The sequence below is a fragment of the Sinocyclocheilus anshuiensis genome, unplaced genomic scaffold, assembly GCF_001515605.1.
Source record: "Sinocyclocheilus anshuiensis isolate Anshui unplaced genomic scaffold, SAMN03320099.WGS_v1.1 scaffold277, whole genome shotgun sequence".
Lineage (NCBI taxonomy): Eukaryota > Metazoa > Chordata > Actinopteri > Cypriniformes > Cyprinidae > Sinocyclocheilus > Sinocyclocheilus anshuiensis.
Window position 1 is genome coordinate 138,111 of NW_015536463.1, and position 12,869 is coordinate 150,979.

Below are 12,869 nucleotides of genomic sequence, written 5' to 3' on the forward strand. Positions count from 1 at the left end.
GAATGTAATGGCAGGAGCGGCCGTGGTCTGGTCTGATTAAATGATCTGTTTAGAGGCAGTGGAGCTTCTGGCTGTGACTTGACAGAACAACAATACAACCTGACTCAGGCCGCAAGTCATTACAGAAAATGCTTAGTCATCCGCTCCCCGAAACGAAGTGGCCAGATATCGCCTCCTATTAGAGAAGGTCCTCGCTGACATCATAAAGCCCATGCATCACATTGCCGTGACAACAAAGCCAGCAGGCAGCCGCATCTATAATTTGCTTTATGGAGTGTCGCCATTATATTTCTCTCCTCTCCTCCGCACTGGCATAAATAAGAGGCCGCTCAGGGTTTGGCGCCACAGGTTGTGACCCAGAGCCTTGGCTGAATCAATAGTGAATAAGCACGGGTTTGAAGCTGACGCAAGGTTGGCTGTGGTGTGACATCGCATGCTTCGCATTGTTCATCAGTTCGGTTTAAATCATAAAGTCTGGAAGTATCGCAAAGTCCGAGGTGAGGTGGAGGTGACATGCCATGAGTGCCTCTGTGCTGCCTGCTTACGATGACAGAGTGCTGTATTTCACTCATGTATACAGCCTCGATTGACTGACTAACTGCTGTTGGGCTATAAATATCCTTCATCGCAGCCTCAACAAGTCACGGCTGTTTTGAGTATAATGATGTTTAATTATGGTGACTCTGTAACCTTTGTCAAAGGAAGAGTGTCTGTAAAAATGGGTGCCAGTGAAAGGTTAAATAAACGGTTCATTGTTTCCTGCATTATTTGATAGCAGGGCCAGCCTCTGTGTTTTGCGCGTTTGAAAGTCAGACAGGAAGTTTCTCTTACAGCCATGGCTGGTTATGCTGCTTTTCACACCACCAAAACATATAAACATGTTTGCTAATACTTAGACAAAGAGAGTCATTTGGGTTCGGTTACTTTCACCTTCCTGTTTTTGGTGTGCATCTGCCCAACGTTTGCAGCCCTTCAAGCACAGCCTACCTTTGCATGCAAGTTCCTCTCTGTCCACCTCCACTTCCTTGTCTCCTACTTGTCTTGCCTGTTTTTGCCTTATTGGCTTTTTGCCTTTTTCCAGAATTTCATTTCAGCAACAAGAGGGATCTAATGGATTTAGGTTTGTTCATTCTTGCAATGATATGATTAAAGGGGAATTGACCCACAATGCCTTGGAATTTGTCTTAGCATAGAATATGTGGGTGCTTTTGTGCCAGTGCCCGATTTGCGCATTTTCTTTAGTGAATCATGTGCTTAAACTGTAGTGAATTCTCTTTAAGGGCTTTGGGTTTTACATTTTTAATTTAGTTTTGATTCCTATTTTATTTCCAGGTTGTCGTTTCAATTTTTGTTTTAATTAGATTTCACTGTCAATTTTATTTTAGTTTTTTAGAGATTTCCAGTTTCATTTTAACGTGTTTATTACATTTTATTTTATTTTCTCAGCACAGCCTGGTGTTTTTGCTGTCTGATGGAGTTTTCATTATTACAAGATTACAAGAAATTACATTACAAGATTAAATAATACAGCATGTATAAAAAAACTAAAATATATTTTTTATATTTATTTAAACTAGTTTTGTAACCATAACATTTTTTAATGTACATTACTGTTCAAAAGTTTTGGACCAGTAAGATTGATTGATTGATTGATTGATTGATTGATTGATTGATTGATTGATTGATTGATTGATTTGACAGAAATGAATTTGATCAAAAGTGACAGTTAAGACACTCATAATGTAACAAAAGAGTTTTAATGTTTTTATTTTGAGCTTGCTATGTATCAAATAATACTCAAAGAAGAAAAAAATGTAAGTTCTCATACATTTCCATAAAAATTGTAAGCCGCACAACTATGTAAACATGGGTAATAATAAGGGTTTAGACAAAATATATAAGAAATAATAATAAAAGTTTTTCCGTGACATGAATACACTATATTTTTAAATATATTAAAGCAGAAAATAGTTACTTTCTGTTCTTAATCAAATAAATGCAGCCTCTGTGAGCATAAGAAACTTAAAAACATTTTACTTGAAATTTTAAACAACAAAAAAATCTTACCAACCTATAGTGTATTTTAGTTTTGTTTCTTTTTTCCCCTAGCTATGCTAATTTTATATGCAAGTTAACGAAAATATTTTCATCAATGTTAATAAAACGTTCCCCTTTTTAGTCCTTTATCCACCTTATTTTTCAATATGGAAGTAAGCTGTTTTCTGTGAATGTGCGAGACTTCTGATTCATTAGCCACTGTAGGGAAAGTAACGAAAAGAATAACAAAGTGCAGTAAACGGTAAAACAGTTTGCACTACAAACCATACATTAAAATAATACATTAAAATAATATGGTAAGAAACACCAGTTTGCAATATCAAGCAGCAAAACAAGCTGTTTTGTACAGCTAAAATAGCTGGAAGTGAATGAGACCGGAAGACCGGACCTCGCACATAAAATTTACAAATGGTCGCGCACGTTCTTATGAGAAAAATAAGGTGGATTGTTTTTCCCATTTTCTTACTGAGAGAAAATTACCACCTTAAAGAAGTAGGTCTGGATTATGCAAATAAACCAGTGGATTCTCCTGCCACTAAACCTGCAAAACAGCATTAAGTATGATGCAGGTGGACTAATGCAATACAGCATTAAAGAAGGAATAATGTCAATTCATTGAGTGTCAGAGGAGCAGAGGATATGAAAGGTAACACCATTCACTGATCCCTTCCCTCTGCACAAACAACCACTGCAGTGTATATAACCCCTCTCTCCCTCTACCTTCTTCATATATCTCTGACTGCCACACAGAAGCAAGATGTTCTCAACCAAGTAAGCTGTTACCTTGTGGGTTTGCATGTTCTGTGGTTCAATGTGTCTACAGACTGCATGCCCCGGCCCCTCCCTGTCTAACAAGATAGTCTTGCTATAATGTCTACTGAAGATCAGAGGTCGCACCCAGTGCTTTTTAATGTGAGCCATGTGTCTGTGCTACTTTAAATTCCATTAACGGCCTCTTCATCATGGTGTTTTTGTAACCTCCGAAGATTTTGTTTCTATGAGCAGCAAAAAATGTGCAAATGTATGTGTTTTTATTATATTTTGATGTGTGTCAGTGGGCTCCCTCTGTATTTTTGTTGCCATGTGTCATAATGAAATGCTTGAGCGTGTCATTCATGCCCAAAGACAGGAACATCCTCTCTGCTGAAAACATAAAGGAGCAGGAAGCTGCATATTCATGGCTTTATTTCATCTCTCAGGCTTCCTGTCTTCTCATTTCTCATCATCTCTCCACTTGTCTCCTGCAGCCCATTGACTATGAGGGCTTCCAGCTATTCATGACAACCTATCTGGAGAATGACATCCCTGAGGAACTTTGCAAACACCTCTTCACCTCCTTCAAGAGCAAGAATGGCGGAGGCAGCTCCCCTGACACCTCTCGATCTGGAGCAGGCATGCTGGGTAAATACTCTTTTAAAATGCCTTCATACTATCTATAACGGGTCATGAAAGTCTGTGTTTCATATTTATTTTAGCAGTTTTAATAGGAGAAACAGGTGTCAGTTTCTTCTGAGATTCATTTTTTGGGAGCTGTGAATGAAAAACTGCACTGAAACACACTTGTGCGCTGATACATCAACAGTTGGGTCCAGATTCAAATCGATTTTTAACTGGAAATAAGCTTTAAGTTTTAGGATGACATAAAATAAGAAACATTTACAATTCTTCACTATTTGTAAACTTTCTTTGTAAAGAAATTCATCAAGATTTTTTTTTTCCAGTTTACTCAGCATGTTATACTGATCACAAAACGTATCCTCGTAGCTTTGTAAAATTACGGTTGAACCCCTGATGTCACATGGATTATTTTACCGATGTCCTTGCTACGTTTTGGGGCCTTGATCGTGTAAGGACCCTTGCTGTCTATGGAGGGTCAGAGAGCTCTCAGATTCCATCAAAATTATCTTAATTTGTGTTCCGAAGATGAACGGAGGTCTTACGGGTTTAGAACGACATGAGGGTGAGGAAATAATGACAGAATTTTCATTTTTGGGTGAACTCTCCCTTTAATGAAAAGATGCTGGTGGCTTTGTGTCCGCTACTATTACTGTTAACCTGAGGTGATTTAGAGCAAAAATTAGGTGAGTATACAGTTCGACAGCCAACAGTGCCATCTAGTGCCTTGATTTCTCTGGACTGACTAATACAATACAATCGGTGATTTCTGTTGTTCTATTTGTCTTTAATGCAACTCCTTAATGCTAAATGAGAAATGTTCATTATGGCAGTAATAAATCTGCCATATTAAGCTGTCCTGACTGGCTGCACTCATAAACTATCCCAGCTATCTTTTCCTCTGTCCGTCTTGCTCTACTCCTGTTTCACTTTACTTTGACCCCTGTGTCTGCAGAGCCCAAGTCCATTGATGCAGGCATCTCTATACAGACCGAAGTGGCCTGTGCACCCATAACAGGTACCACAGCAAGTGTGGTGTGATTTGATTGGACAGAGACTTGCATCACGGCTGTGACTTAAACGTGTTCCTTCACCTGGTGTTGTTATGTGTTGTCTTGGTGTGTCTTGGCAGCTCTTTTTATTTATTTGTGAGGTCAAACAAAGCAACCAGTGACAGATATGATTTTCATCCATGGTGTCAAGTCAACCACTGTGTGACTGTGGTGACAATCGTGATGTACCACCAGCTTCCTTCTTAGTACATTGTGCAATATTAAAAAATGTCTGCCATGTGTCATTCTACCTGTCGTGGTTTACAAAACTTCCCAAACTGAACAGTTTAAAGCGCTGTGCAGGGGTAAACAGACCAGTAACAACAAGCAATATAAAGGCAAAAACTATCAGACTCGGTTGGTCTCATTCACTAATATTTGTGTACAAGTGTTCGTATTTATGTGTATAGAATGGGTTCTCATGCAAAACGTTCATAACAGGTGTGTACATAAATATCTATTTTATTCTAATATTTATGAATCCATTTCATTATGAATGAGCAAAGCCATTGACGCTCAGTAAATGTGTTTTGTATAGGGTGTCTGCTTGAAATCTAGAGAAAAAATAAGATTTTACATTGTTACAAAAAACATTCTGTTTTAAAGAAATGCTGTTCTTTTGAACTTAATAGTCATCAAAGAATCCTAAAATGTATGTATTCCACAAAAATATTAACCATTCAAATCGTTTTCTGATTATGTGACATGATGACTGCAGTAATGTCTGCTGAAAATTCAGCTTTGCCATCACAGGAATTAATTGCATTTTGTAAAATTAAACTATGTTTTTATACAAGTAGAAAAGTCATTTTAATTGTAATAATATTTCACAATATTACAGTTTATCTATCTATCTATGTATCTATATACAGTATATCTACACTCTAAAAATAATTTTTTAGAGTGTATATTCACTATAATTCACTAAAGTTTAATTGAAAAAGTTATTGATAAATAATGATTTTTTGTTAATAATGTTCATTCACAGGTTTCACACATTTGTGTGTACACACAGTTAGTGAATGAGACCCTACGCTATGTTTCTTCCTGTCTCATTTCAGATCATCACTTTCATTCTCCTCTCTATTTTCATGTGCTGCTTTTTTCCTTGTAGGTATGAATGGGAAGAGTATTTTGAGTGCTATGAGCCGACATACACCAGAGAACTCAGCAGGGATCACTCCAGGCTCAGGGGCCACCACATCACCCTGCTCCTCCCTCTCCTCCTCACAACGCTCAGGCACAGGGGGCCACACACCCAGAGGCCCCCACCGCTCACCCGGCATGCAGCCCAATCCCCCAGCAAGCAGCAGCAGCAGCAGCAGCCATGCTTTGGCTCTCTCCAAGACTACCAACTCCCCGCGCCTCTCCCCAGGTCAGAGTCATGAACAAGGGGACAACCTTGATCTTCACTGCCCTTTTTTACACGTGTAATCCATGACAAGGGTCTTATAAAGTAATATTGCCTGTTAAGAATCTGGATGCTCCCACACAAATACTTTGGTGTGATATCTGGTGTCATTACTGATATATTATACATATAAGTGTACAGCACTTTGGCCAACTAAAGTTGATTTTAAATGTGTTTTATAAATAAAACTGAATTGAACTGAAAAATTATAATTTAACATTCTTCCAGAGCGTAATCAATCAGAAAATCGTACTTCTCTCCGGAGGAGTCCTTCTCCACAAAAAGGATCTCCGTCACCCCAAGTGGTCTTCCTTAAAGACATTGTGTGCTACTTGTCCCTGCTGGAGAGGGGGACGCCAGAGGATAAGCTTGAGTGTAAGTTGGAAATTATTCAAAAATAATTCTTCCTTTAATCTCCTTCTTATTTACATTAAGACAACATATCCTCAATAATTCCCACTTTTCCAAAGTTCTTCTAAAGAAAAAATATATATATATATTTTAAGTAATTTTGTAAATCATGTCTCCAAACCAGTCATGCCAACCACAGAAAGCACAGTATTAGTCACTAGCATGTGAAAAGTCACCTCATTCTTGGCAGGTGTCACAAATTTAATTTCCTTACTGACAGTTCATATTTAAACACAGCATATGAAAAGCAGTTATGGATCTTTGAGATGCTTGAACAGTCAGTTTCATTTCAGTTACTGTAGCCTATGTGATGGCAAAGGTGAATTTTCAGCTGCCATTGCTCCAGTTATCAGTGTCACGTGATCCTTCAGAAATCGTTCTAATATTTGGTGTTTAAGAAAAATGTCTTATTATCAATGTTGATCACAGTTGTGCTGCTTAATATTTTTGTGGAAACTGTGATACATTTTTTCAGGATTATTTGATAACTCGAATGTTCAAAATAGAATAGCATTTGTTTGAAATAGAAATCTTTTGTAATATATAGAAAAAAATCTGTAAGTAGCTATAAGTTATTAGCTATAAATAATAAATCTGTTAAGTAATAATAAGTCCGTATATTTACATATAGTACACCCAACAACAGCTTTGTCAGTTCTAGATTTTTCTTGACTTCTGATCTACACATAGTGAGAGTGACAGGAGACTTCTAGAATCTCTTTCTCTTGTTCTGTAAGGGCTGATCTCTGCTCCTGTCCTTATTTGCCATGGAGTTAGCATAGCCCAGCTTTCTTTAGCATAGGAAGTTATTTGTGCCCAAAGCTAATCCTCACTAGCTGCCTCAGTCTGCCTTTTGATAACCTGAGCTCCAGATGCTTTCATGGGGTCTGTACTTGACAAATGTTTGCTACACTACAAAAAGATGCAGTCTCTTATCTTTTACTTCTCTCACCCTAAAGTCATGTTCAGGCTGTACGACACAGATGGCAATGGTCTGCTAGACAGTTCGGTAAGTCTGAAATCTCCGTTATTATGTGTCATTTTGAAATGTCCAGTTGTTTGACTTTGTGGTTAGATTGGTGCTGTAAACAACAAGGGGTTAATAATGCACAGTACACAGTACTGCACAGTTTATTGTTAGGGTTACATACAAGTTTAATACAACATACACAGTTAGAGTGCATTTCATTTGGATTATGTAATATTATTATCATCCTTTCATTGAATGTTTCATTCATCTCAACACTATCAGAACTTGATGATTCAGAGCCTGTCTCACAGTACTATTGATCTTTTTTTTTTTGGAAACTTTGAACTGATAGTTGGAGAGAACTGTAAATACTAGTAATTTTACTAGTAATTTAGAAAACTGTATGCTTTATAGTGTATAATATCTAAAGCAATTATATCTGTCGATTTAGGAGCTCGACCGCATCATAAACCAGATGGTCCATGTAGCTGAGTATCTAGAATGGGACTCTACAGAACTACGACCAGTATGAATCACTTTAAATGTTTCCACCAGGCAATCCCAACTTGCATAGTAAAATTCATATCTTATTGTCCCTTATTTCATGTCTTATATTGTAGATTCTGAAGGAGATGATGGAGGAGATTGATTATGACCGGGATGGAACGGTCACATTAGAGGAGTGGATCAGAGGAGGAATGACCACCATACCACTCCTGGTCCTGCTGGGAATGGAGACGGTGAGGAGAAACTAATTGTGAGTTAAAAAGAGGAAACAATACATTAAGATGTAGTATCTTAATTCCTGTTCCTCTTTCACATACATTCAGAATGTAGAGGAAGATGGGCAGCATGTATGGAGACTGAAGCATTTCAACAAGCCAGCATACTGTAATTACTGCCACACTATGTTGTTAGGAGTAAGAAAACAGGGCCTTTGCTGCTCACGTGAGTATCTGTCTGCCCGTCTCTCTATCTATTGCTCTGTCCATCTGCCTGTTTGTCATCTGTCGTCTTTCTGTCTATCTCTATATCTGTCTTTCTGCTTATGTTTGTCTGTCAGTCATTCTATTTATCTGTCTGTCTGTCTGTCTCTGTCTGTCTGTCATTCTGTCTAACTGTAATTGTTCTATCTGTAGTTTTGTCTAACTACATTTGTATATGTTGTTCTGTCATTCTATCATTTTATCAGTCTCTGTCATCTAGGCCCTAGGCCCCATGAAATCCAAATTCTATTTTAATTTTATCCAAATTATGTTTTTCTGTTTTATTTTTTCTGGATTCATTTTTTTCTGTTTAAACTGTTTTAATGGCTAAATTAAATTTTATTAAACAAAAAGCATATCTAATTAATTGAAATCATGAAACTTACACAATTTAACAGCAATTTATTAAGAGTTTAACCAAGAATTACATTTTTAAGGCCCTGTGAAATGTTTTTTTTTTCCTCAAATTTTGTTTTATTTTTACCAAATTCTGTGTTTTCCTTAATATTCTGGATTCTATTTGAATGGTTTCATTAAATTGTAATAATCAAAATCATCTGTAAATAATTGATGTTATAAAAAAAAACTAATTTATTTATTTTTCAGAAATACCATGTTGTGTATTTACATTTTTCTGGTAAATAATTTTGTCTGGTTAATATTCCTTAAAAATAATGTTTTAATAATAATTTTATTAGTAGTAATGTACTATCATTATATTAATAATATATTTCTGTCACAATTTCTTCAAGTTGAACCGAACTTTTATTTTGAGAGGTTGTTGTGAAGACCTTTCATTTTTTCTTTTTGCATGATATGACAATAGTTGTTCTCACAAGAAACAGTAAATGCTCATGAAGTGACTCTCAGAGCAGTTCTATAGATTATGTTCATGTGTTCATTTACTCATATATTGAGGCAGCAGAGGCTGAAAACACCGCAAGCATCACATGCACTTCAGTATGTGTAAAACGAAACCACGCGTCTGCGCCATTCAATCACACAGAGACTCGCGGAACATGCAGGATTAATATTGAAATAGTATTTTGCAGCTTAATATTCACAGCTAGTAGTCCATATCACGTTTTGGCTTAAGAGTGTATTGACCTACTTTTGATTCATTCATCCAAAATTTGTCAAATTCTGTGATATTATACAGTAAATTCCATTTTTATGACTGGTTTCCGTGATTCTGTTTGTGTTTTCGATCTCTGTATCTGTCAGTCTGTCTAGCCATCTGTTGATCTAACTATCTGTCATTTTATTTAATTATATCTGCCCGTGTTGTTCTGGCTTTCATTGTGTCTTTCTATCTGTCTGTTATCTCTCATCTTTCTTTCTATCTATCGCTTTATCTGTCTGTCTATCTTTCTAACTACCTATCCATCTGTCTGTTCTCTGTGTAGTTTTCTGTTTAAAATGTTTCCCTTCAATCTCTCATACTCCGTCTCTCGACTTCCTTTCTTTTGTTTGGCAGTATGCAAGTACACAGTCCATGAGCGCTGTGTGTCCAAAGACATTGCTCCTTGCATTAGCACCTACGCCAAGTCCCGCAGACACACCAATGTGAGTGCATAAACAACATAAGCTTACAAATTAACACTTCTCACTGTGTTTAAACTGAATTTTTCTCTGAGGAGTAATTTACAGTATGGCCAGAAGCAATCATTTTTATAAGACACATTTTTCATTTTTGTGAAACCAGGAGTCCCAGATTGATGTGTTTGGTACAGAGGTCATAGTTCTAACAAACACAGTGTTCTATTATTCGTAAACGACTCGTGTTATGATTATTTTATCCACTGACCGCAGTCCAGCTCAGTTTTCACCCAAGGCAACTTCCCAGACCCATAACTCTTGGTTTAACCTCAAAGTAATGTTCTGTGGACATGTCAGAAAGGCTATGAGAACATCCTGCTTGAAGTCTTTTTTCTATACTGAGAACTAGAGGGGAAAGCCTGAGATCACACAGCACTGTTTTAGTAGTCTCTGACACCTCTTTAAAACCTGCGCTCCCCATGCAGTAACTACCGCAGAGATGGAAGGCACTGCGTTCAAAAAATGTTGTCATTAGATTATGATTTCACAGAGTGTATTATGTGACATGTTAAGTGATGTGGAGTGTGATTTTAGTGTACAAAGCAATAAAATTGCATTGAACAGTGAAAATATCAGTTATCATGCTTAATGTGTTTATTAAGACTTGGAGCTTGTGTAAAAATATTACAAACTATCAAATTCAAAGTAATGTGCTGTAAGTTACTTCATTAGTCTTACCTTCATCTCACATACTATATGTTGTAGTATTCATTTTTTAGCCTTTAACATTAATTAGATTGAAAGAAAATGTAATTTTCTAGACCCTTCCTAAAGGATCATTTTGAAAGCTCTGACCAACAAACAAACAAAAATCACTGAATGTGTATAATAACATGTGAATTTTTGTCTTAAACGTTTTTTTTGTATTTTAGTACATTCCAACACTGCTAATTTAAGTTATTTCTTTACTAATATCCTCTGTATTCTTCCACACTTGAGGTTTTGCCTTGTGATGTGATTGTTTTAGTCAGTAAAGCATGACAGAGCAGGATAATCATTTCAGTAATGTATAGATGGGCTGTTTGAGTATTTCACAACTAAAATAAATAATGAGTCTCTATTTAATGTCTTTCTAGGCTATGCAGCATGTTTGGATGGAGGGCAACTCCCCAACAAAATGTGACAAATGTCACCGCAGTATCAAGTGCTATCAAGGTCTAACAGGCCTTCACTGTGTTTGGTGTCAAATCACTGTGAGTATATACTGACTTACTGTAGCCAGTAAGAGTATAAAACTTTTGTGTTAGCATTAATATTCATTGTAATTAAAAAAATGCCTTGAGCAAAGACTACTTTTTTAACGTTTTTCTGCATTTTTCCTTTTTATCTCAGTTTAATTCAGTTGTAGCCTATTTTTCTAAAAGCCATTTTAATGTAATACTTATTCACACCACTTGGTGGTGTTCTTCAATAAACTTTCACACCGTTTAGTGGACGTGACCAATTTGTTTTAAAATAGCCCTAATAAAGATAAGTGTCAGCACTTAACACTTATTCAGAAGCTTTTTTCTCTGCATAATGATTTTTATTATCACATTATATGCTCCTGCATATATCTCATACGCTCTCTGAACCATCTCTCCTGACAGTTTCAACTCTAAACTGCAACTAATTTAATATCAAGCACAGATCCTGCTGTCCTCTTTGTTCCTACCATTTAATGTCTTCTTACAAGGTCAGATTAGTGAGGATAAAACAAGTCACAAAAGATCCAGTCCATTCCAGTCTGTTGATATGTCTTTCTCCACCACTCCTCATCTATATTTGTATGTTTTCCAGCTCCATAACAAGTGTGCGTCTAATATAAAGCCTGAATGTGACGGTGGGCCATTAAAAGATCACACACTCCTGCCGTCGTACATCTGCCCTGTTGTTCTGGTGAGTTCAGTCTCTCCCACTGCACTCTTTTGATATGCTAAAATGCAAGGATCCCAGGACAAATGGGTGGGTCCTGAACGAATTCTTTAATGGGCCTCCTCTCTACTGGGACCAATGAGTAGTCTATACTATAGAGAATACATACTCATTGTATTTATAATTGGGTATTGTAGACACAGTGCAAGTCATTTCTAGATAGTTTGAGGTTATTTTAAAGTTATACACAACACACAAATGTTAAGAAAATTGATGTTAATTAATGTGAATTGAACAAACACCCTTCACACACACCTGGATGGTTGCAGGTGCACATCACATAACCATCAGAAAGAAGAGAATATTTCTCCTGCATGCTGCCATGGCTTCCAAATCTTTAAATATTTATTTAAAAAGCAATGTTTTGCAATGTCCGTCGCTTAAGTAAAAAAAAAAAAGAAGAAAGAAAAGACGACATCTACAAGGAAGGAGAATTTTTTTTTTAAATATATTTTTAATACATCTGTCTATACATACCTTTTTTATATATCAAAAATATTTTGATGTATTTTGGATATTGCAGCAATAAAGGGATAAAAGAGAGTTTTTTGTGCACCCTCGGTCACAAAACAAAAACAATTTTTCCTACTGACTGGGAATTTGCATTACGAAATTAAAGGATGTTCACTGTTTTTGTGCTATAACAAATAGCCTCGCCACTCGGCCCGGCCACTACGGATGGACCCATACTACCCCTCCCCCCAAAAAAATCCTTGGGGAGAATATTGTCTTTAGAGGCCCTCCATAGGCCTAACTCGGGAACTGTGGCCCTCCCTGGGCTTGACTTGGGGACTGGAGCCCTCCTTGGGCTGGACATGGGAACTGGAGCCCTTTCTGTGCTAGACACGGGGACTGGAACCTTCTCTGGGCTAAACTCAGGGACAGGAGCCCTCACTGGGCTAGACTCGGGGACAGAAGCCCTCACTGGGCTAGACTCGGGGACAGGAGCCCTCACTGGGCTAGACTCGGGCACTGGAACCCTCTCTGGCCTAAACTCGGGGACAGGAGCCCTCCGTGGGCTAAACTCGGGGACAGGAGCCCTCCGTGGGCTAAACTCGGGGACAGGAGCCCTC

The 12,869-nt window shown here is 37.3% G+C and overlaps 1 protein-coding gene across 2 annotated transcripts in view; it reads left to right on the forward strand.

Annotated features, from left to right (window-relative positions):
• Window positions 1-12,869, forward strand: part of LOC107672245 (diacylglycerol kinase beta-like) — a 118,391-nt gene that overhangs the window by 39,152 nt on the left and 66,370 nt on the right. The window contains exons 4-14 of one of the 2 annotated variants that reach the window (XM_016465725.1): window positions 2,809-2,829; window positions 3,306-3,459; window positions 5,620-5,880; window positions 6,145-6,291; window positions 7,287-7,336; window positions 7,749-7,823; window positions 7,918-8,037; window positions 8,128-8,245; window positions 9,761-9,849; window positions 10,959-11,075; window positions 11,662-11,760. In XM_016465725.1, coding sequence (XP_016321211.1) covers window positions 2,809-2,829; window positions 3,306-3,459; window positions 5,620-5,880; window positions 6,145-6,291; window positions 7,287-7,336; window positions 7,749-7,823; window positions 7,918-8,037; window positions 8,128-8,245; window positions 9,761-9,849; window positions 10,959-11,075; window positions 11,662-11,760 — 1,251 coding nt within the window. The remainder of the gene's footprint in view (window positions 1-2,808; window positions 2,830-3,305; window positions 3,460-5,619; window positions 5,881-6,144; window positions 6,292-7,286; window positions 7,337-7,748; window positions 7,824-7,917; window positions 8,038-8,127; window positions 8,246-9,760; window positions 9,850-10,958; window positions 11,076-11,661; window positions 11,761-12,869) is intronic. The other variant, XM_016466471.1, reaches the window with a different exon arrangement.